This window comes from Equus przewalskii, chromosome 13, assembly GCF_037783145.1.
Source record: "Equus przewalskii isolate Varuska chromosome 13, EquPr2, whole genome shotgun sequence".
Classification (NCBI taxonomy): Eukaryota; Metazoa; Chordata; class Mammalia; order Perissodactyla; family Equidae; genus Equus; species Equus przewalskii.
In genome coordinates this window covers 35,020,051-35,045,637 of record NC_091843.1, presented here as the reverse complement: position 1 = coordinate 35,045,637, position 25,587 = coordinate 35,020,051, and the positions used below count along the sequence as shown (strand labels likewise).

The 25,587-nt window shown below is 42.5% G+C and overlaps 1 protein-coding gene across 1 annotated transcript in view; it reads left to right on the top strand.

The window, feature by feature from the left end:
* Window positions 1–23,806, top strand: part of LOC103563329 (protocadherin alpha-9) — a 130,189-nt gene extending 106,383 nt beyond the window's left edge. The window contains exon 5 of the mRNA XM_070571745.1: window positions 21,835–23,806. Within this exon, the coding sequence (XP_070427846.1) occupies window positions 21,835–22,145 (311 nt within the window). The 3' untranslated portion in view covers window positions 22,146–23,806. The remainder of the gene's footprint in view (window positions 1–21,834) is intronic.
* Window positions 23,807–25,587: the final 1,781 nt, after the last annotated feature.

Here is a 25,587-nt window from a genome sequence, read left to right as displayed (position 1 = left end):
AATTCCAAAACACACAGCACTGCCAAAGATAGCATTATAGCTTGTCAAGCAACACCCCAGGGAACCTGGGACTGAACAGTGAGATTAATTAGATAGGTAAGGCAACTAAGAGGATGAGCTTAGTTAGAGAGCCTTGGTTTAGTGACTAGACAGTGTTTCTCCAAGTGTAGTTCCTGGAGCAGCAGCACTCACAGTACCTACCAAATCAGAAATTCTCAGGGTGGAGCCCAGCAATCTGTGTTTTAACAAGCCCTCCATGTGATCCCGATATGCCCTAAAGTTTAAGAACTGGTCTAGAGTTGAGAGTAAATATTCCTGAGTTGTCTGGTATCTTTGGAGGCTCAGAAACACGGGAGGAAGGCATCTGCTTATGATTCTTGCATGAAGCAGGAAGCCTTTCCCCATATGGGAGGGATAATCACTAAGAGCTCATGCTCCGGGTCAGGATAACCCTCCTTTGAGTTCCAGCTTTGCTGCTCAGCAGTTGTATGTCCCTGGGAGCTTTACTTAAGTTTTCTGATTCCCAGTTTCCTTTTCTGTAAAATGGAGATAATAGTCGTGTCTACCTTATAGGATTGTTGCAAGAATTAAATGAGATAATACGCACGTATTACAGAGCCTGGAGAACGATGTTCAGTAAATGGCAGCTATCTTTATGGTTTTTCAAGGTTTGAGTCTATCCTTCAGTTTTAGAATTTAGGTCTTAGTTGTTCTGAGTAGTCTCTGTGGGAAGGCTCTATTATAGAGATTTTTTTTAAATGCCTGTCTTTTTGTGTCCTCGGGGGATTATTTTGCCCTGATTTGCCGTATCTCTTTACTCTGTGGAAAATGGACACATTATGTGCCCTTGTTCCACAGGCGGATTTATGCTCTTATTTGTCTTAGAGATTCCTGCCTCTCTGACAAAATCCTCCCTCTCTGCACCCCACAGAGGGGCTCCATGGAGACTCCATCTCTGATCCTTCCCCAGAAAGGAGCCGCGATCCTTAAGTTTTCTCCAGTCTATTTTGGAGTACTGCCAACATGAATTTTTCCACTTCATGAGTGAGTGCAGCCTCAGGCCGTGTTCGAGAATTTAGAAAGCGTGCTGTTCCACTAACCTGCTCACCCTCGACTTCTGCCGTTGTCATGGCAATGATAGTCCTGGGAGGTTGTGCATATCATTACTAGGAAAAAAAATGAGATCCGTGATCTGTGTGGGTGGGGCAGCTCCCTCCTGTCAGTGTCCTCCCCTCTCACCTTGGTCTCGGCCCAGGTGCGCCAGCTTGGCTCAGTGGTCTCCAGCTGAGGAAAGTGAGTCCTTGTAAGATGCTCTTTTACTTGCTGGGTGTGTGGAGCTCATCATGGCTCTTGGAATTCTCTATGTAGCTTATGTTGTGTGTTCTGAACTGGCTTGGAGGGAAGGAGCAAGATGGTGTGGGAAGGGAAATGAGAATCCTCTATCTAGGAGAAGCCATGAAGCTTAAGTCTTTGCTGGCTCTGTCCATCCATGACTTTCTTCATCTCATCTATTTTTAATGATCCTGTAAATAAAAAAACTAGAATGATGACGTCCTGATTTTTCCGATGTTTAACATTTCTCTTTAATGAGTGGATTCTGAGATGGTTCTTGCCCTCCCTCTTGTGTTTCCTTCACCTCTCTCATTTTTCCTACACCAGCTTTCCAGGATCGGTAGCCCTGGGCAGAATACAGTCAGGGTTGAGGCCATGATACATAATAAAAGAATTTCTTCCCCAACAGTGGCCCAAAACAGATCATGTGACTCCTGAAAATCCAATCCCATGAGCACTCAAACCTTTGCTCCTGGGCATACATTTTAGAGGGTGTGGTGAAGAGAGGAGAGCAGCAGTAACTGTTCCCTCAGGCTGCGGTTTCCTTCAAAGCCCACAGGTGCAGAGAAGCAGCTAATGCACGGTTGGGAAATGGAGACTCATTATGGTTCTTTCAGTTAACATTGATCCCTTTAATGTGCTACTGGAGCAATACAGTCTGGCCCCTGAAAACTTCATCATGAGAAACAACTTTTGAATATATCTTAGAAAAATAATTCACTTTATTCTCTTTTTATTTAAGAGTGTTTCGTGGGACAGGAGAGTTTCCAAATTACCCTCCCTTCTAATTTTGTTTACACACCAGCCTTTGTAGTTTTTTAAGCCCCTTATCAAAAGGGAAATTCAAGTTTATATTGGGGACATCCTGGGATCACAAAGGAATAAGGAAGGGGGGGTCACCAACTCTGCCATCTGACTTGGCTCATAGGCCACCTGTGTGTCTGAGAGCTTTGTGGGGAATAGGAAGTGGAGTGAGAGCCTACACTTCATTCGGTAAGGAAGATTGCTTGGATTGTTTGGAATTGGTGGGCTTAGAGCTCCTCGCTGGGAGGTGCTTGGACAAGAAGGACCTGCTTATGGCCTGGGTTGAGGACAGAGGAGTAGTGGTAGCTTATAATTCCTTTAAGCTTTGCAGCTCCAGCAAGCTTTGCCCTCAGTCTCACTGATTCTAGTAAACTAGAAATGAAATCCTGTCCCCAAGAATGGTAAGGGTCTTTAATGGCAAATATTTTCAGAGAAACTCAGCACAGATTCCCCCCAAAACTTGAAAAGTTAATTTTCACAGAGGCAGTTAACTTTGCGGTTGAGAAGGTCCTTGCCTAATCTGGAGGAACATATTCAGGTCAAGCACTGGCTAGAGACTAGGGGCCTCTACGGAAGGGTCATAAGAGAGCTCATTGCCAGGAAGCCTGGCAAAGGGCATGTGGATTGGAGAGGAGCCTCTCTCTGCCTTAGCACTTGGAGCTTGTTACTCACAGGCAAGCAGAGATCAATGCTGTTCCACTCTTGTCTCAGTGAGACCAAGAGCTTCCTCAGCAGCAGCCCTGCCTGGAATGGTCTGTCTCCAACAGAGTGGGCTAGGTGAGGGTGGGAGAAGGCAGTCCTGAGGATGGCAGTACCAAAGAAAATAAGGGGGAAAAGGATGTTTGTGCTAGTATTAAGATAGGAAATTGAGAGCTTTGTAGAAGTCAGACTCAAGAGGCGTAGCTCTAGAGGGTTAGGATATGAAAAGGTAACTTTTAGGAACCAAATTTGGATCCACAAGAGAACAGGGATGATGAGAAGCTTATTGTTACTAGAGTCATGTCCCTTGACTGCTGAATCCCAAATATGCACCTTGGGCCTCCCAATTATAGCTGCCATTGAATGTAAAAAAGAGCCAAGCAACCTTAAAAAAAAAGTAAAGCCTGTCCTGTACAGAAAGTCTGAACAATCAAGTTTGTTGTAAATAGTCCAAGAAAGTCTGCCAGCTTCAGTTTACTTCCAGCACTGGACCAATCCTGTGTCCAGAGCTGTTGCTCTAGGCGGCATCATGGGCCAAGCTGAGTAGTGAGGTGACATCCCCAAGTCTTCTCTCTTATCTTTTTTGACTCTGCATCATAGATACTGTCTTACCCAAGAATGCACGTGTCATATCTCTGCTCCCATAATCACCTGGGGTCACCTAAAAGTCTGTGGCAAGACAAGAAGCCTGAACCTGTGTGAATGAGTTACATTAGACGCACACCAAGATACAAGTCAGGGAGCTCTGGGGGGAGAAGAGCACCAGGTATGTAAACAGCCCTGAGATGGACACCTTTGAGCCTGGGAGCTTGGCTGTGTTTGATGATGAGCCATGGAATACATAAGCTCCCTTCTCTCAGCTAAGGCCTGTTAGCAAGGAATTGTGTGTGTCAGTGGGAGGTCTTTGTTGCTGAAATTTCAAAGTCTTTAAATCCTGTGCTCTTGCCCCCCTGGGTTGTACAAATAGTCTTTTAGAACAATGAAAAGAAAACTTAATAGTAGCTACTATTTATTGAGAACTGTGATACCCACTTTACATGCATTGCCTACTTAGATGAGAGAGAAATACGTTATTTTTTTATCGTTTTGTGCTTTATTCTTGTTTTTCTAAAATTTCTTATTTTTTTAATTGCAGTAACATTGGATTATAATGTTATATAGCTTTCAGATGTACATCGTAATATATTTCGAATTCTGTGTAGATTACATCATGTTCACCACCCAAAAACTAATTTTAGTCCATCCCCTCACATGTGAGCCTCATCACCCCTTTTGCCCTTCCCCCAAGAAATACATTATTTTTCTCAAGATTTAGATAAGGAAATTGAAGCTCATAGGAATTGAGTAACTTCCTTACATTCACACGTCTAGTATTTTGTTGCTCACCATTATATTCCCAGCGTTGAGCCAGGTGTCTGTCTAGTACACATGGTGCTTAACAAATATTTGTTGAATTCATTAATGAATACAATGGCAATTAATGACTTAACTAACACACTGCTCTTTCTTTGTCCCACGTGCCAGGTGAAGGGAACAGTTAGGTGACTTGGAGAGGACTGTTCACTGTCTGAGTTCCGGGCTGACCATAGGGTCTATATTACTTTCCCTTTACTGCTGTAATAAGTTAGCACAAACTTCATGGCTTAAAATACCACAAATTTGTTGTCTTACAGTTCTAGAGGTCAGAAGTCTATAATGGATTTTTCTGGGCTAAGATCAAGATGGGTTCCTGCCTCTATATAACAAGGATCCACTTTGCTTCAGTTTCCAATAACGTGTTCCTCATTTCCATCTGAGCCCTCGCTGACAGCACCTTTAATGTCCATATTTCTACCAACAGTTCATGGCAATTTAGGTATTCCCTGAGATGATATATGTTTTCCCTGTCGTGCTCCTCACTTCTATCTGAGTCCTCTCTAGCAGAGTCATTAATATCCATATTTCTACTAACAGTTTGTTCAAGGTAATCTAGGCACTTTCTCCCATGCTCCTCAAAATTCTTCCCTGTGGATGTGCCCACTGCCCAATTCCAAAGCCGCTTCTACATTTTTAGTTATCTGTAACAGCAGCACCCTACTTCCAGGCACCAAAATCTGTATTAGTTTCCTAGAGCTGCTGTTAACAAATGACCGCAAACGAGGTGATGTAAAACAATACAAATTTATGATCTTACAGTTCTGGAAATCAGAAGTCCAAAATGGGTTTCACTGAGCTAAAATCAAGGTGTTGGCAGGGCAGCATTCCTTCTGGAGGCTCTAGGAGAAGATGTGTTTCCTTATCTTTTCCAGCTTTCAGAGACTGCCTGTGTTTCTGGGCTCAGTGGCTCCTTCCTCCATCTTCAAAGCCAGCAGTATAGCATGCACGTGCAAATCTCTCTCTAACTCTGACTCTCATGCCTCCCTCTTTCCCTTTTGAGGACCCTTGTGATTACATTGGCCCCACCTGGATAATCTAGGATAATTTCTCTATCTCAAGATCCTTAATTTAATCACATCTGCAAAATCCTTTTTACATGTAACCTAACATATTCACAAGTTCCAGGAATTAGGATGTAGGCATCTTTGAGGGACCATTATTCTGCCTACCACAGGGTCTTTCATGTTTAGGCAGTGGTGGCTGTGTGTGTGTAAATTTTCGTAGAGAGGAAGGTAAAATAAGGTGCATATTAGGACCACGAAGAGGATGAAGTCAGTGTGAACTAGACTTTAAAAGCCTTTTGAAGTCTATTAATTGCCGGAAGTTTGCTGGAGACTAATTAATCACCTTCTTTCCCTCTAAATCTTAACTAATTAAGAAGAGATGCAAGGAGACAACTGAGGGATCAAAGATCAGAATAAGGTTTATTATTGGTAAAGATGGTCTGGAGAATACGCCAGGCCCTCCAACCTCCCAAATGTAAGGGAAGAAAATCAAGAATGGGAGACCTCTCCCTTGGTGACGAGGGGGAGCTGTCCTGGTTTGATTACCAAACAGAGGCGGAGCTAGAGCAACGAGAGAGAATTAGAGGAGAGGTGTATTAAGAAAGTACAGCGACTGTTGATGCTAACTTTGCCCAGTCAAGAAGCAGGTTCCATTTAAAGTCTGGCTTACGATAATCTCCCCAATCAGACAAACGACTTTTCCTTCCTGAGAAGAGTAAGTAAGGAAGTGGAGCTCAAGGTGAGAGCCCCCTTCCTAGCACATCCCACAAGGATGGAAGTATTGGTTGTGGGTGTAACCTTCTTTATGGGCAGAGGCAGAAATGTGGAGAGTGGAGGGAAATGGTTCCCACTACATTATTATGTTAAGGGCTAACAGATACTCTTCTGTCCCAAGCTTAGGAGTATTTTTCCAAGATTTGGGGAGCAGGCAGGGGAGGACAGTACTCTTTGGCTCATCCACAGGCTAATCTGGAAGGAGTCAATTAAAGGGCATGGTGGCTAGCAGAAATTCACTGTCCCCAAGGTGATGCCAGGAGACAGGGGCAACGGCTATTACCTGTCCTGTATGCATCCACCATCTGTGTCCAGGTGAAAGCAGATTAAAGTGTATATTTGGGACTTCCATGAAGAAGAAAGTACAGAGCCTGATCAGGGTGTGTGTGTGTGTGTTGGGGGTTGTGGGCAGCGGGGGCAAGGGGGTACTTCAATCAGTATTTCTAAATCTCACTTGCTTTTCTTCAATGATGCATCCTGTGTCAGGTTCAGGGGCCAGGGTGGTTATGGATACAGATGGACTCAGGATTTGTTTGTTTGTTTTTTAGGAGCATTTTGTATAACAAACCTATCCTCACACTAGTTATCTCCTTGAGGTCCTAACAGGCTAGGCACCTCCAAAGCCTAGAGCGTCTCAGCCCCCTCAGTAGCTCTGAGTGGAGATTCAATCACCCCTCATGCATCTGACAGTGGTGAGGCATGAGACCCAGGAAAGAGCCTCCTCAGAGGCCAGCATCCTTGTAGGCTCTGGCGTCATTGAGATGCGATCCAGCTGCTGTCCCTGTGGTCTGCAGGAAGTGGGGTTGTGTTTAATCAATGATCAGTGTCCTGTCAGCTTCCCTGTGTTGGCCCAAGTACCAAGTGATTCTGAATATCTATCTTGAGGAAATTTCTTTAGGGATAATGAGCTCTTCAGCATCCTGTCTCTAAATCTCAGGATTTAGAGATATAAATTAGCTTCGTTGGTCTTTTCTCACTCAGGGTCACAACCTTGCCTTCAGGATACTAGCCTTCTAAATGGCTGTGATTTGAAGGGCGCTGGGAAGATCCTCACAAAACCCACCTCACAGGCAGGTCCCTAGAACTCCACCATTAATCACTACCACCAGCGTTCTCTTTTGAAATCCTCATTCATTCATATTCTCTCTGTCTCTCTCTCTCTCACACACACACATATAAAGAAAGGAAGTTTTAGAGTATCCTATCCAAGACTGCTTTCCTGGGCTTGGCTTCAATATAGAATTTGATTGGAACCTTCTATATGATCATTAAACAAACATTTATTGAAGACCTGCTTAAGGCCAGTCTCTGTTCTAGGTGATGCATATATAACACTAACACAGACTTGTCTTCATAATCTAGTGGGGGAAGACAGAAATGTGGAGAAATGAGGTGGAAATATTGCAATGTCATGTGATAAGGACCATAATTGTGCCAGGCATAGGCAGGGCCAATGAAAGGGAAGGAAACTGGGACAAACTACCAGGGCATGTCAGTACAGAATGGGATCCAGAGTCTATCTATGTTGTATTCAATACAAACCCCATGTATGTATGGTAAGCTGGTTCACCTTTCCTGAGAGGCCCCCCAAATTGTGTTTATAGGGCCCAAAGCCTCCCTTAGCAACCATGAATACTGGATGTTATAGGAATCCAGAAGATGGAATTGGGAATTTAGGGGACCAGGTCAGAGATTATGTGATACTTAATACTGGGTATTGAGGGATGGTAAGTAGGATGTAGGAAAGAAGTGTTACAGGCAAAAGGAACAATTCAGGGCCCCCCACCCCCAAATCATAAGTGCACAATGTTGGTGAATAGAATGAGTACATTTGATGGGTGAGGAAGGATGGAAGGCTGTTGGGAAATGAGATCAGAAAGATAGACTGGAGTCAGATTTTGTGGGGCCTTAAAAAATCCTGCAGGAGAACTTACAGTTTTGTTTGTTGGCAGTGGAGGGCCGCCAGAAGGTTGGTTGGTTGGTTGGTTTTTAAGAAAGGAGCCGCCTTTGCTCTACTGAATCTTCAAAAATCAACCTGCACTATGAGGAGACAAGTTCGTGAGCAATCAACTTAGTGTTTTTCTCTACCTAAACTACGGAGTGGAAACTTTGAGTGTCTAGAAATGTGGGACCAAAAGGGAGGTGAAGGCAGCACTTTTGTGAAAAGGAGAGGCCTTGGAAATGTTAGGGGATTCTGGTGGCTTGGTCTGATCATGTCTGAGAAAATGTGCAGAGTGAAAGGCAGGTTTGTTTAAATTTTGCCTTGTGTTAGCTTCTTCTTCTTTTTTTTTTTTAAAGATTTTGGTTTTCCTTTTTCTCCCCAAAGCCTCCCAGTACATGGTTGTATATTTTTAGTTGTGGGTCCTTCTAGTTGTGGCATGTGGGACACCGCCTCAGCATGGCCTGATAAGTGGCACCACATCCGCACCCAGGAACCAAACAAGCGAAACCCTGGGCCGCCAAAGCGGAGTGCACAAACTCAACCCCTCCGCCACGGGGCGGGCCCCAGCCTTGCATTAGCTTCTTAAGGGAGGCAGCATGGCATTGCACACTCAGATCTCTGTTGTCCCACTTAATCATACACCTCCGATTTGTTAATGTGTAAAAGAGGAAAGACTGTGGGCTGCCGTAAGGATTAAAAGAGACAGGGCATGCAAAATACTTAGAACAGTGCTTAGCTCATGGTCAGCGCTCAAAAATGTTATCGTTGACTCAATTTAATACTCCTGGCACTTAGCACAGCACCTGGCACACAGTAAATAGGATTCAAAATGTTTTTGCTGGATTAGATGGAATGTACTGAAGTGCAGAGCGGGAGGTTCGTGGTGGTGGAGAGGTTGTCTCGGATGACACTCATTCTCTTGCCCTCCTGCTGCTACAGTGTTCTGACGGCACCTCCATTTTATACCCTCCGTGCAGGGACATCACTGCTGGTCTAGAAATGGTTGCTCAAGGCTGAGAAGTGACACAGCAACGCAGAGTCTGGGATTCCTGCCAAATTTTAAGAAGCGCAGATTGTAACAAAGTAAGGGGGGAGGGTAGAGGAGAAAAGTTTGAAAACCCAACCAAAGCCAGAAGCAGTTTTCTTGTTAAGGGAGAGATTATGCTTCTCGCAGTTTCAGGTGGGACAGGCAGTGTGACAGCACTGGGAAGACTGACTGTCAGGCTGTGGTGTGGCGGGTTCTGGGGTCCAGGCAAGGCTGCTTCAAGCTCTTAGAAGGGCGCTGTTTAGTTTAATATCATGCTGACGCCATCTTGAAGTTCTTAATAATGTTTTAACAAGGGACCCCCATTTTAATTTTGCACTGGGCCCTGCAAATTACGGAGCTGGTCTTGGGTCCAGCCTACCTGGGACAGTGACATTTTGTCTCAGCTGGTTTTTGAGCTGGTTTTTGAATTTGCAGCTGGTTAAGCAAGTAGAGGCTGGGCTAATATTCTTTTTAGTCTCTCTCTCTGATTTAATTATGCAACGACGAAAATCATAGCAAACTAAATCTGTACAGAACTGAAATAGAATCAATAGTACCCCTACCTGTAGTCACACTCTCCAGAAGTAACCACTGCCAATAGTTTAGGGTATATCCTCCAGATTTTTATGAGTATAAAGTTTAAAGTACTGTATTATAAAATAATATGCAACTACATTGTTGTTGTAAATATTAAACAATATAGCATCATTTGCATGAAAATTTTCAAGTTTTCCTCAGCCTTACTCCCTTTTACTGAAGCAACCCCTGTTAACAGTTTGGTGTGTATCCTCCAAATATTTTTTTAATTAATAATAAACTTAATTTTTTTAGAGCACTTTTAGCTTCACAGCAAAATTGAGTGGAAAGTAGAGAGAGTTCCCCTGTCCCCACACCCACACTGCCTGCCCCACTATTGATACCCAGCCCCAGAGTGGTACATTCATTACAATCGATGAACCTACATGACACATCATTATCACCCGAAGTCCATGGTTTACACTAGGGTTCACTCTTCCAAATGTTTTTGAAGTTAATTTTTAATCACATAATTGGTGTATGAATTTTTTTAAATATGTAGGCTTTCAAAAAGCAAAATGAAATAATATTATGCATATTAAAAACAGCTTTTTTTTTTTGACAAACCCCTTTCCAAGTCATTACATATAGAGCTGCCTCATTCTTTTTTAATAAGAGCATACTATGTGGTATGTCTATAATATAACTTGTTTATCCAGTTTCCTATTGGTATCTATGTTTTTTTAAATAATGCAATGCACATTCTTATGCAAATATTTTATGCACTTTGTAGAGGATAGATTTCTGGAAGTGGAATTACTGGGTTACAGGGAATGAACATATCAAATTGTCACTCTCTCATCTGGAGTTGGACAGCATTTATTGTGCACGTCCCTCTGACCACCAGCTCTAGCTAGGACTATGTGTCACTTAACTCAGTGACATCGTTGTCAAGAGACTTAGCCTGGAAAGTTGAAAGCACTGGAGCAGAGAGATGAGAGCATTTACTTGTGAATAGCAACAGTAATGGCTAACCTGTATTAAGCGCTTTAACTGTGTTTTATGCACTGACGCCGGATATTGTTCTAAGCAGTGTACATGTATTAACTCCTTTAATAGGTATAACTGCCCCCAGAGATAAGTCTATTATTATACCCATTTTAATGCTTAGGAAACTGAGACACCTAGGGTTAAGTAAGGTCACACATCTGTCTAGTAAGTGGTGGGACCGGGATCTGAAGCAGGGCTCTTTGACTTCTGAGCCTGTGCTCGTAACCTCTGCAAACACCATCTCTAGAAAGTTTAATGCCATTTTTGTGTCAGAGTTTCTCTACTTTGTTTATTCCTTAAAACAGTATTATATTCATTCATTTACTTGTCTTTTTCTACGCTATAACTCTTTGAGGGCAGGGTACCTGTTCTAATTTTATTTATATCCGTATCCCTAATTCCTAGCACAATGTCTAATTTATTGTACAAAATAAATAAATTTAGTTGAATGAGTAACAGTGCCTCTGGGAGGAAGCTACTATATGCATGTTAGAAATGAAGAAACTACAAATCAGTGTCACCCAAATTGTGTAGAATAAAATAGTAGAAAGCAGAATGGTGGAGCTGCGATTTGAACCCAGTCCTTTTGATACCTAGTCCAGCGTGCTGTCCGCCATGTCTAAGCTGCCTCCTTCCTGCCTGCTCCGGAGGGCTCTGGAGGATGGCTCCCTACTTAGCAACCATTTCTAAGCTGGAAAACTTCACAGCTAGATGTCTTTAATGATCCCTGGGAGGGGCGGAGCCCCATGGGAGGAGGTCCCTGGAAAACAGAGTTCCTGGAAGGATTGCATCCAGGAATAGGCTGTTAGAGGAGAGACAGGTTCTTCAGCAGACTAGTACAGAGTAATAATACCTGTCCTTTATTTCAGTTTCTGCACGTCAGACATCGTTTTATGTGATTTATGAGCATTGTCTCTTTTTAATGCTCACAATCCCATTAGATGGATATCGTTATCTTTGTTTCACTTATGAAAGAATGGGGCTAAGAGGCCAAGTGACTTGCTCAAGGTTACACAACAAGTAAGTGGTAAATCTGAGATTCCGGCTCAAATCTGCGTGACTCCCAAACCTCGATTTTAAGCATTCTGCTAACCTCAGGCTGTAACAGCAGGCCGAGGCAGGGGGCATTGTAAGAAGACTGTAAGGGGAAATTGCTCTCCCTAGACCCAGAGGGACTTCACCAACCAGGAAATAAGATGGAGAAAACCATGCAGCCTGAGCCCTGCTAGGTTAGGGGGTCACGGAAGGAAGAAATGTGATTCTTTTTTTTTTTTGGCTGACTATGGAAAGCTAGGAAGATTTGAGACTAGCCATTCCAATTTTTGAATCTGGGTTTACAGCACGTGATGTCTTTATACTCTTAACCTAGAAATGGCAGAGTTATTTTGGGCACAAAGCAAGAGCTGTGGCTTTAAAAATATGCCACTGTATTTATCTCTTCCGCTCCAAGATTACTGAAAATTAGCCCAGCTGTGGCCTGAGGCACCAAATAGCCACAAAATCTTCCAGATCACTCAACCCACCCAAAGTGGGTGAAACACCCAGGAGGGGCAGCCTCTGGGGAGTGGTGTCAGATCAGCTTCCCTATCACCAAGCCTACCTTCTGATCGGATACACACCATCCTTTCCCAGCTGCTCTAGGGATCAGAATGCTAGGCCTGGGAACTGAGCTCAACCCTCTCTCCTCCCTGATCCCCAAGTCTTCGCAAGAAGTAAAAAAAAAAAAAAAATTGTCTTATTGAGCCAGAGAGTCAGTGCGAGAATAAGTTTTCAGCTTTATTACCAAATCCCTGTGTGATTCAGGGCAAATCATCTTTCTGTAATTTAAGCCTTCAGTTTCCTTATCTATAAAGTGGAAATCTTTAAAAAATATATGCATGCATATAATATATATATAAATATATTGTATATTTATATATAAATACATATAGGCAAAATGCTTAATAAATTGCCTGACCTGTAATAAACAATTGATCAATGTTCCTTAAACAAATGAGTGAATCTTCTGCTGCTCTGACCTAACAAGTAAAATTAATGAGCTTTTACTTTGTGCCAGGCACTGGGTTGTGTGCTCTATAAGGATAATTACATTTAATCCTATAACAGCCCTATGAGGTGGATGTTATTGTCTCCTTTACAGATGAAAACTGAGGCCCAGAGAGATTAAATCATTTGCTAAACATCACATAATTTACATGATGTAGCCAGATTTAAACTGAGTGTTCCGATTATAGAGCCTGAGGCCCTACAGAAAACAGGGAGGATAATTTTACGTTCTCTTGTTTCCATGGAAAATTCTTTCCACTGTCAATTGAAGGACTGAGAAGCAGTGGGGAAATGCTAGAAATGTTCACCCAGGTGGTTTTAGCTTTCTCCCTGTCTCTCTGATCCTAGACATGATTTGGGTTGCAGACCATAGTTCTCCTGTTTTGTGGGCTGTAATTACTCAGATTAACGTGTGCAATTCATAAAGGATTAGGTGAGGGAGAGGAGGCGGAGCTTGTCCAAGCAGTCCACACCCCCCACTGATGGTGGGATGGGGGTGGGACGGGAGCTAGAGATGTTTTATGACCTGGTCTTTCAGCGGGTTTGATTGACGGTGGATGCTTTTTGCCTTTTGATCAGGCTGAGCATGTATAATTCTATAATCTGCCAAGTTCTGGTAAAGAGAGAGACACGAAGAGATAGACAGACAAATAGACACAGACACACACACGCATACAAGGAGAAAGAGAGAGACAGAGACAGAGAGAGATGAAATGGTTGCTCAAAGCCAAAGAAGGCTCAAATGAAATTAGAGCTGCATGAAAGCCTGCAGTGGCTGGTTCTGGTAAGGAGAGGAGTCAAGGAAGGGGGAGGAGTGGGATGTCCCTGTGCAGAAAGCCTGGATGTTCTCTTGCAAACCCAGAATCCGCACAGCCTTCTGTGCCCTGACTCTTCCCTGGGCAGCCAGAGGCAGCGGCAGCAGCAGCCCACGCCACAGAGCAAGCAGTCCAGGGGAGCTGTCTGGCTCGGCCGGAAACGGCTGTAATCATTTAATAGCCTTTGCTGGCTGCACTGACCTAGCGGGAGGCAGGCTCCAGAGTGCTGTCTGGCAAGATAGTCTCTGGCTTTAATCAAAATGATGGGTTTTCTGGAAGCTCTTTATTAACCTCAGCACCAAAATCCCAGAGATGGTAACAAAGGGATGAATGGGGAGTGAAGGGGCGGGGCTGAAACCTGCAGCCTGGGCTGTGATTTTCCTGAGCTTGTCATTCTTGAATCCACATCCCTCCCCCCACCTCCATTCCTTCCTGCAACTGATGCTAGCTTAGAGGCTTCTGCCACCTCTGTCTCCCAAATGGTGACAAAACAGATATAATCATAGTAATTGCTACATCTGTATAATGCTTCAGAGTTTCTTCAAAGGGTCTTCATATACAGCTCAGACGTGGGTCTCATAACTGGAGTGAGACTGCCTAGGTTTGAGTCCCCACCTCCACCAGTTAGTAACCATGTGACCATTGGTCCTTAGTGTTTTTATTTATAAAAAAGAAATATCTATAAAACAGACCTGGATACTGGCACTGTCTACTTCATATGGCAAAATCTACTTCATATGGAGCAAAAATTATATTGCATGCAAATCTGCTTAGCCCAGTGCCACACCCACAGGAAGGACACAGTAAATGTTAACTACATCTGTAACCTTGTAGAGAGGAAAGTGGTCATTTCCATTTTATGGATGACGAAACTGAGACTCAGAGATATTTATGTAAATTGCCCAGGACTATGTACTATTAAGTGAAAGGGCCAAGGCAGGCCCTCAAATTCAAAAGAGCAAAGCAAGATGAAGAGAGGAAAAGAGAATTAAACACCCTCAGCATTCTCCAGCCTATACCCCTCCAGGAGCTTTCTTGAAAGTAATATCCTTGGTCAAAATGACTTTGCATTGTTCTGTTATGGAAAATCAGAAAAAACGTCTCTTGGCCTTAGTTGATTGTCCAGAGCAGTCCAGAATAGGGGTGGGGAGTTGGGCCGGCCCAGTGGCATAGTGGTTAAGTTCAAGTGCTCCCTTGGGTGTTCTGGGGTTCACAGGTTTGGATCCCAGGCAGGGACCTAGCATGCTTGTCAGGCCATGCTGTGGTGGCATCCCGCATAAAATAGAGGAAAATTGGCACAGATGTTAGCTCAATGACAATCTTCCTCACCAAAAAAAAAAAAAAAAAAAAGAATAAGGGTTGGGGGTGAGTTTATAAGTCTGGCATTTTGCTTCACAGTGTTTAGGACCTTCCCTGGCATCTGCATTGGCAAAGCCCCCAGCCCAATCATTCTGGGTCACTGAGACTAAACTCCGTGAACTCAAGAAGCCAGAGTTAGTTTAGTATGAATGAGGGAAGTTGGGAGTGTTGCCAAGAAGACCCTGGGCAGTGTCTAAGGGAAGTGCCTAAAGTGGATTATAGGATTAAGTGAAATGGTCAGCTACCTCCCGAGGGCAGAGTTTTTTTCTTTGGGAGGAAGATTAGCCCTAAACTAACATCCTCCTCTTTTTACTAAGGCAGATTGGCCCTGAGCTAATGCCCTGGGCTAATATCTGTGCCCATCTGGCCCCCAGAGGGCAGTTTTTAAAGTTGCAGGTCTATATGCTTTAAAAAAAAAAAAAGGATGTTGTTCTGATTTTTAAATGTATTCCTGCCAATTGTGGAGAAATTGGCCAATACCAAAAAAAAAAGGAAAGACATTTACTAAAATTATGATCATATTCTATTAAAACTTTTAAATCCTATTGAATTGTAATCTAAATGTCATGGCTCTGGCTAAAGGATCCAGACCTACACCTGCTTGATATGTGTCTGAAATCCTCTTTCTAGGCTCTAATAGGTCCATTCGTTTGGGTCTTGACTGTGTCTCAGTCTTGTCTTTGTTTGCCTGGGTTTCTGGGAGCAGAGGGGAGGGGAGTTGTGGGAGGTCCCAGGAGGGGGGAAGGGAGGCAGCACTGAAAGAAGAAACATTCCCTTGATTGACCATTTGCTGGGACTGGCCCTGGGCTGGGATTTGGGGTGGAAATGGTATGTCTTCTTTCTCATCTTTTTTAAAGGGGACTATCTCCTTGATTCTGTCCCAGAGTCACAGCATGTTATAGGCAATGCTGAGCAAGGGTCTTCAGTGCTGTTGGCCAAAAGGAAATATCGTTTGTCAGATCCTTAAGCTATCGCTTCACCTGAATGAGCCCGCAAAGATGTTTGCTTACGCAACAGCCAGAACAGGTTGGGCACAATGGTCTGCCAGGGACTGGAGAAACTAGATCTTGTTCTGCTCTGCAGAAGCTCAATATGAGGAGGATGCACCTGAATGGGTCTCTGACTGCTTCTTGGAGTTTAGGCTGAGTCAGACCTAACTCAGATTCCCAGCAAAGACCAGAGAAGCTCAAAGACATGTTAAGAGAAGCTCATTAACTCTTAGTGGTCCCGCTGTGAGGGGCTCCCTCGGCCAATAGGCACAGCCATTAATGTACTTTAACTCTGCAAGATAAAGCTATCTCTGAGCTGTGCATCTCCACATGACAGTCTTAAAGTCCTCATGCAGAGTTCTGGCTGTGATTGGAAAAAATTTCCATCCTGGGCTCTGTGAGAGCAATCAGAGGAGTATGAGTGGTGTTGAAACCCAGTTCTCCTAGACGCCAAATCAGAGGCTTTTAAATACATTTCTTGCTTTTGTCTCTGTCTCTCAGGGACTGGGCCTGTATTTGAAAGGTAAGCAGGCAGATTCTGGCTGAGCTCAGTTGCAGATTTGATTATCTTGGATCAAAGAAATTAGGCAGTCTCAGAGAAAAAATACCTGTTACTGCCCTATGTTCAAAGAGCTACAGTGTCAGCCCTGCCAGGGGAAGTATGGTAGAGGGAAGGGGTTAAGGGGAGAGAAAAAAGTTTCTTGCTCCCTTTCCCTACTGCCTGCTGATTCTTGGACTAAATTTGTAACATCCTTTCCCTGCCTTCCTAGCCCCAAGAGCTGTGCCATTTATAGTTGCCCATATGTGGTTCTATTTATTGAGCTCTTATCTTGTGCTGGGGATCAGGCTTAGCTCTTTACATGCATTACCTCACTGTCTTCAGGGACTCCGAAAGTGCCGCCAGTAGAGAGTTGTTTGATCTACTAAGGAGTGGGGACCACTTCTACTTCTCCCATCAGTCCTTTCATTCATCCATCCAACGAGTATTTATCAAACATCTGTTATGAGCCAGGAATTGTGCTAGATATTAGTTATACCCTGGGGAATGAAACAGATAGATTTTCTTCCTCTATGGACATCACAGTGATAGAGAAAGGGGTGAAGAGGGTGCTGCTTGCCTAGGATGGTCATAGAATGCCTCTCTGAGGAGGTTACATTTAAGCCCAGACTCTGAGAATGAGGAGTCATGCTAAGAATGGAGGGGATCATTCCAGGCAAAAGGAAACCATATGTATACAGATGGTGAGGCGAAAACAATCCCAAGGGCTGTCTGAGGAACTGAAAGAAGGCCTGTGTGGCTGGAGGATAGTGGTAAGAGGGAGACTTGTAGATTAGATTAGAGAAGAAAAATATATCAGATTATTGAAGGGCCTTATAAACCATGTTAAAGAGTTCGATTCTTTTTTTCCTCAAGGCCGTAGAAAGCCTTTGAATAATTTTAAGCAGGGGAGTGATATAATCTAATTTCTATTTTTTTAAAGGATTTTATTGTATGTATGTTATACTCCAGTTTTTTAAAAAAGAAGTCTTTCAGGAATAAAGATGACTGTCGCTCCTAGGTGGAGAGGTAGGAAGAGGCAAAAGTGGAAGCAGGTTGAGGAAGGACGAGGCTACTGCTGAAAGAATGGTGTCCTGAAAGAAGGCAGCAGCAGTGAAAATGGGGAGAAGAGGACAAAGTCAAGTGATGGGGTTCAGGGTAGGTCGCCCTAAGATGCGCCACTCTGGTATGCAGACTATTCCGAGCTGCAGACAATAAAGGCTCAGACTCAGCAAGAACATTCGACTTTTTCACCCACTGCCTAGAAGAAATTTAAGATAAAGGCCTGTCCTCAGGACGAGTCATCACCATAGATAACTCTGGGTTCCTGTAGACTGGGAGGATCCTTGCTAAGCCCACTTCTATCAAAGTTCTATGTACCAAACATTTGCTTTTCCATTTCCATGTGGGTTGCCTTCCTCCCCTTTGAAGACCCAAACCACTACCCTAAACGTCCTCCTTGTCTGTAGCTGGAGATACTTAAACAGGTAGCCTTGGCCAGTTGGCTGAGTTGCTCAGGTTTCCTGAGCCTCTCCCATGTATACATGTTATAAAGCTTTGTTTAATTTTCACCTGTTCTTCTGTCTCCTGTGAATTTAATTTATTGTCCGCAGAAGGACCCAGAGTGGGTAGAGGAAATGTCTTCCTCCCTTACACAAGATATAGGATATTGGAGGCAGAATCCTATATCTCCTATATCTACTCCTAGATATAGGAGGCAAAAGTGACAGGTTTTGATATATTATAAATGAAGAATGAAGAGTAGAGAAAAATGAAGACTAGCTCTGAAGTTTCTGGCTTGAGCATTGGGGTGAATGAAGTGTCGTTTATTGAGACTGGAGAGATTTAGAAAGGAATAGATGAGAAGAATCAAGAGTGGGATTTCAGATTCCGTCAGTTTGAGATGCCCATGAGACCTCCAAGAAGAGATAACCAGATAGGCAGTGGGATATGTGAGACTGGAGCACAGAGAGATATGGGCCTTGCCAGGGTGGGGAAAATCTCCTTTCTTCCTTTCTTGTGTTTTTATGGCTGGGCTAATAATAAAAGTGACACAAGATCGGATTAACAGGAGAAAAACCCAGTTTAATACATACATGTTGGAGACTATAGAGAAATAATGCTCGGAGAATGGACAAAGCAGGCAGTATATAAATCTTTTACACAAAGAAACAAATTTGTGAGGAATAACAGGACAAAGAAACTTAGATTTGAGGTACGCAGTTAGGAATTTAAGCAGAGTGTAGGCTTGAGGCAGTAAATTAGCAAGGTTTGCTTCTGCAGCCTTATCAGCCTGAATTCCCTTGACCTCGTGATAAGGCTGCAGGGAGAGCACCCTTACATGGGAGATTTATTTCCTGCTTTCAGGGGGAACAGAGACAGGAGGGTCAGAAAGCCCTTTTTGCTTCTCAAGTAACATTAATTCAAAATAATCAATATGCTATTGAGGAATATTTTGGGGTGGCCTGCCCTCGGCCCGAACAGCTTTAAATATAAATTTGTATCTCATTAGCATATTTAGATAGTATGTACACCCATGGACAAGACTGAGATCCCAGAAGGAGAGAGTGACGAGAAAGAAGGTGTAGGGCCAACCCCAAGGAAGCTCCAACACACCGGTGAGGAGGATCCCGCAAGGAAACTGACAGGAACAGCTGAGAGAAGGGTCAGGAGTACAGTTTGACAAGGAACTCGTAAAAATAAGTGTTTCAAGAAGACAACAAATCCTACTTAGAGGTTCGGTAAAATGAAGACTAAAATGTGACCACTAGCTTTGGAAATAGTGTAATTAGTGAGTTTGGCATGAGCAGTGTTAGAAAAGTAGTGCTCAAGGGATGTCAAATTGGGGGAGACTGAGAAGTGATGGGAGGTGAGGAGATGGAAGTAGCGGATGTGGACCACCCCAAACTGCAATCAAACATAAATGATTTGTCTGCTGGAACTTTTCACGACTCCACCAGAGGAGCAGTGTCAGATCCATGAACACTGCTGTGATGTCAAAGGGCTCCAGTGTCATGGCCACTGGGAATACTTTGCTCAAACAGACCATTACTCTTCCTCTCTGACCTCTTCTCTTCTAGAAGTCATTGGTTTACTTTATGGTGTGTCTTCCAACTAGGCTCCTGGAAAAGTTTTGCATTGAAAACCCCTGTGGCTGCATAATCATTTCCCTAAGTCTCAGTGCAAATTGCACCTCTCCTCTGGAATCTCCTTTGACTTTCTCAAGTATAATTAATAATTAATAATTAATAATTTTCTCCTCTGGAGTCCCATAATACTTTACACATACCTTGGTTATTGCATTTATCAAGTTGGTTTGTAGTCACTTGAGTGTGTGTCCCAACTAGACTGTGAGCACATTGAGAGAGGGGGCTGGATTTAGAAAGTAAGGTTAGCTCCCAATGCTTTACCCAAACAAGTAGGCCCAATTTACAACAGGATTCCATCCTCTTTTGCTGCATGGTATCCCTCTATACCCACACTTCTTTCCGTCTCTTCTCTGCTTCATTCTACTACCCCTCAAGGTTATTAGAATAGAATTAGGATTAAATAATTGATTCAACTTGTTTATTTGTTTATTTATTCATTCATTCATCCATTCATTTATTTATTTTGCAGGGGAACATTTGCCCTAAGCTAACATCTGTTGCCAGTCTTCCTCCTTTTTCTTCCTTTTCCCCTGCAAATCCCCAGTGTGTAGTTGTGTATAGTTGTAAGTTCTTCTGGTTCTTCTGTGTGAGCCACTGCCACGTCATGGCCACTGACAGACAAGTGGTGTGGTTCCGCACCCAGGAACAGAACCTGGGCAGCCCAAGCAAAGTGTGCAGAACTTTAACTGCTAGGCCATCAGGGCTGTCTCCTCAACTACTTTATCTTTTGTTTTGAGTAGGTGTCAAAATACATTTGTAGTCAAAGTTTTCTCTAGTTCCTACACTAAAAGTAACATAATCTGCTTGTACTTCTAGTTTAGGATCTCATTTTTTGTTTTTTTTTCCCAATTTAGCCAAAGACAGTTAAAGATTTTTGAGTGCAATTGCAGACAATGGTTCTGAAATCCCTTGGCAGTTCTTAGTTTGGGGGGCATCATCTGGATGATGCAGAATATATTTAGATCAGCTGCCTTTCGTGCGAATATTTCCTCCCATTCTGTAGGTTACCTTTTCATTTGTTGATGTTTTCCTTTGTTGTGCAGAAGCTTTTTAGTTTGGTGTAGTCTCGTTGTGTTTTTGTGTGTGAGGAAGATTATCCCCCAGCTAACATCTGTTGCCAGTCTTCCTCTTTTTTCTTGAGGAAGATTGTCACTGAGCTAACATCTGTACCAGTCTTCCTCTATTTTGTATGTGGGATGCTGCCACAGCATGGCTTCATGAGTGGTGTGTAGGTTGGTGCCCAGAATCTGAACCCAGGAATCCTGGGCCACTGAAGTGGAGTGCGTGAATTCAACTGCTACACCACCGGGCCATCCCCTAGTCCCATTGTTTAATTTTGCTTTCGTTGCTTTTGCTTTTGGTGTCAGATTCAAAAAATCATTGCCACAACTGATGTCAAGGAGCTTATGACCTATGTTTTCTTCTAGGGGTTTTATGGTTTGAGGTCTTACACTCTAGTCTTTAATCCATTTTGAGTTAATTTTTGTGTACAGTGTAAGATTATCAGTCCAGTGTCATTCTTTTGCATGTGGATGTCCAGTTTTCCCAACACCATTTATTGAAGAGGCTGTTCTTTCCCCATTGTATATTCTTGGCTCCTTTGTCATAAATTAATTGACTATAAATACGTGGGTTTATTTCTGGGCTCTCTATTCTGTTCCATTGATCTAAGTGTCTGTTTCTCTGCCAATACTATACTGTTTTGATTACTATAGCTTTGTAATATAGTTTGAAATCAGGGAGCATGATGCCTCCAGTTTTATTCTTTTTTCTCAAGATTGCTCTGGTTATTCTGGCTCTTTTGTGAGTCCATAAAAGTTTTAGGATTGTTTGTTCTATTTCTGTGAAAAATGACATTGGAATTTTGATATGGATTGCATTGAATCTATAGATTGCTTTGGGTAAAATGGATCTTTTAACAATATTAATTCTTCCAGTCCATAAGCATGAAATGTCTTTCCATTTATTTGTGTCTTCTTCAATTTCTTTCATTAATGTATTATAGTTTTCAATGTACTGGTCTTTCACCTCCTTTGTTAAGTTCATTCCTAGGTATTTTATTGCATAGTCTGCTTTAATCTAGTACATTTCCTGCCCCATTCCCAGGCAAGATCATCACAACCACATTCTTTAGGAAATTCTCCACAATGAACAAAAATATGTTCCTAGAAAATTAGATTTCAGGACTCTCTGGTGAGAAAATCTGAGTTCTTGCTTGTTTCCAAACACTGGCCTTACCTTCAGGCTTGAAGAAATAACCCGCGATTTCTTGGGGGCCAGGCCTGTGTGCAGCTTCTTCTGTATTCGACCCACTAGTGTGGCACGGAAGATATGTGTTGACTCTATCACTGACTTGTGATGTTTTGTGTTTCAGAACCAGAAGCAGGCGAGGTGTCCCCTCCAGTCGGTGCTGGTGTCAACAGCAACAGCTGGACCTTTAAATACGGACCAGGCAACCCCAAACAACCTGGTCCCGGTGAGTTGCCAGACAAATTCATTATCCCAGGATCTCCTGCAATCATCTCCATCCGGCAGGAGCCTACTAACAGCCAAATTGACAAAAGTGACTTCATAACCTTCGGCAAAAAGGAAGAGACCAAGAAAAAGAAGAAAAAGAAGAAGGGTAACAAGACCCAGGAGAAAAAAGAGAAAGGGAACAGCACGACTGACAACAGTGACCAGTGAGGTCATCTAATGGAAACAAGCCACTTAGCCAGTTTTTGTAATAATGGCAAATCTCTCCCATGTAGCAACTCCCTTCTCCCTTCTCCTATCCACCTGAGCCCTCTCTTAGAGACCTCAGAAATCTGCAGAAAGTTCCCTGTGTCTGTCTAGATCGCATTTAACAGGTTTTGTCTGAAAAGCTTTACTAAGTCTGGTGTTAACTCTTTCTCTCCGCTCTGGCTTGTTTTCAGAACCTAAAAAGCAGACCCAAGTTTCCTTTCTCCTCCGCCGCAAAGGAGAGGCTTCCCAGCCCCGCCAGTGAGAGGTTGGACTCTCTGCCCTGTGCTCCGGGGATCCTGTCTTGATGACACTTGCAGGGCAGGCTGAAAGGTTTTGAGATTGAGCAGCTTGGGTGTCTGTGGCCACTGGGTATGTGTGGCCACCGGGGGTATGTGAGTGCCAGAGATTGGCTGGGATGGGCCAGATTAGACTAATTGGCGCAAGGAGGGCTGGGAAAGAAAGGCAAATAAACAGTTGGAGTTACCAGTCTGGAGGGGAAATGTGAAACTAAAAGGGACCAGACTTTCTAAATCTTACAACTCAAGAGACGGTGGCCACCCTCTAGCAGACAAAACTACTCCCACTGACGAGGCTTTAGAAGCCCCTAAAGCCTGTTGGCTGTGGTATCATTAAACCTAAAACCTGCGTTATACCTACAAGCGAATAGTACAGTGTTTAACAGGGGGCCAACCAGGTCAACAGAAGCAGATCTGATGTATTTCCTGTATATGTCCTTGTGCTCACTTTATTAAAAATTCTTTTGCACACGATGTTTATGAAAAGGCCAGATCCTTTTCCAATGACACATATGCAAAAGCAAAAGAAAAAAGAAAACCCCAACACCTCACTTTATGCTGTTTGTTGTTTGATAGATTTATTTAAAAAAAGAGAAAATCTATAACTATAAATCTTTAAAGAGAAATATGATGAATACAATTCCCCTAAACTCTCCTCAGAAGAGAATTATTCAGTCTACAGCCATTTAAATGATCATTGCTGCTACAGAAGTGCTTTAAGAGAATTGCCTGAAACATCTGTATTATACCGGCCACCTGCCAATCACAGCTTTACTCTTTTCAGGTCACTCTGGGGCTGCCTCTTGCATGTATTAATTACTAAATAAAAGGACCTTTCTCTCTCTCTTTTCTAAGAAACAATTATGTGCACTTTGAATACACAACCTTCTCTAGCCCACTATATCAAGACCCAGAAATTGAAGAAAAATCTTGTTTTCTCATACATACAGTGAGCAGACTTTTCAGTCCTCTAAGTCTGTGATTTGTCTTGGTGTGCTAGCCTACACCTTCTCTTTGGTTTAGTTTTCCTTTTCTAGAAGACTCTGAATTGCTAATCTTGCTAACACCTCTGATGTTCCCTGAAATCAATCTCCCATATGTATGCTGTATGCTATTATAAGACTCCTGAAATATACTTACTCTGTGCTTGTGTATGTGAATGTTAATGCAACTATTACCTAGAGTGAACTTTAAGCTTTATTGTTGAATGTAATTCCATTATATTTCCTTTTGTACACCTGTGAAAAAGTGGAGTAGTGTTTTTTTAACCATTGTTAATCAGCTTTTGTGTATGAAAGACACAGTAAAATTTCTTTCTTAAATCAAGATACTGGTGATTCAAGGAATTTTATTTATGGTCAGCCAAGAGCTCTCTCTTGCCAAGACTCCTGCTGGCAAGAGAATGGATAAAGCTGTTTTTTTCTAGTAACAATTCTGGAATGAATACCGAAGATATTCCCTGAGGGTGTGCAAGCACAAAATTTACCAATCTGGCCTCTTTGAAGTCACAGAGTGCTTTGAAATTCTAACAGTATCTGGAATATCAGCTCATAGAAAAGAATAAGATTTACTGTCACCTTAAATAATAAATTTTAATTTTGTTAGAATGTACAATTTAGAAGTTTGATTAATTATATTATCTTTTAAAAGTTAACGTAAAAGAGGTAGGAGTCTGTTATTAAAACAAAAACATTAAATCTAAAAAAAAAAAACCTGTTTTGTCTACTTATAGCTTCATTCTCCCATATTTTGAAGGGTGTGTAACTTCAGCTCTGCAGGATTGCATGGGGTAAAACTTGTTGCCAGCACATGTGAACCATTGCTACATTGTAGGTTGTGATCATTTGCCCCACTGAAACCCATGTATCTGACCTTACGTGCCTTTTGAATACTAGGAGAATCGGGCTAATTTATTAATGATGATAATTATGATGTATCTGTACAGCACTTTTTACATTTGCAAAGTGCTTTCCAATCCATGTTAGTTACTAGTTATTACAGCTGTAAGGATAAAACACGTCATGTGGATTCATTTTTAATTGGTGCTATTGGTATTTCCTCTGTTATTGCTAATAAATGGAAAATGGTGGTATGAAAGAAATGGTGGTCATTTCTAAGTATAAGAGGAGGAGAAAATAGAACACTGATTATCATTGCTATTGTTATTGAGGAAAGCTGCAGTATGAAAATTACTGCGTCATTCTCTGGCTGTCATGTTCATTACAAAGGCATAACCCCCAATGAAATCAATAATCAAACTCCATAGTATTACTAGAATGGGCAGCCAGGAGGTTTCTGGTTCACATCCCTGTGCGTTATTTCAGTCTTCTTTAATAAGAATTGCAACAAACTAATTTTTATCATTAGAGCTCTCCAGGCATCTTGTTCATTGTTTGTTTAGCCCTTGTACTTCTCTACAATTGAGAAGTCAAAATAATGCCCCCAAGAAATTAACTTTTATTGAGTACAGGGGAATACCAGCCATTGTAATAAGTAGGTTCAGTTCATAGTACATGTTCTGTTGCAAATAGACTATATTTTCCTTTTGTGGTTAAATTTTTATGAGCATAGGCCTTAGATGCAGTGATTCTCAACTGGGAGCAGTTTTGTCCCTCGGGGGACATTTGGCAACATCTGGAGACTTTTTTGTTTTTTGTTGCCTGGGTCGGGGGCTGCTACTGGCATCTAGTGGATAGAGGCCAGGGATGCTGCTAAACAGCCCCCCACAACAAAGACTTTTCCAGCCTACAACATCAATAGTACCATGATTGAGAAACATTGAGATGGGGTGACCATATGAATTGTTTTTGTCCAGTCCACTTTTGAGATGGAAAGGGGACACCATTAATGATTACAAGATGTAAGCTGGGACTATCCTAGGTAAACCGGGAGGTGTGATAACTCTACTTATAGAAAGAAAGAAACTGGTATAGCTCTGTCGCTTACTAGCTGAGGAACCTTGGGGAAGCCACTACTTCTCAGTTTTTCAGCCTCAATTTCATCATCTATAAAATGGGAATAATTATAGTACAAACCTTTTAGATTTGTGGGGAAGATTTAGTGAGATAATCTCGAAAGTTTTTAGCACAATGTCTGGCACACTATAA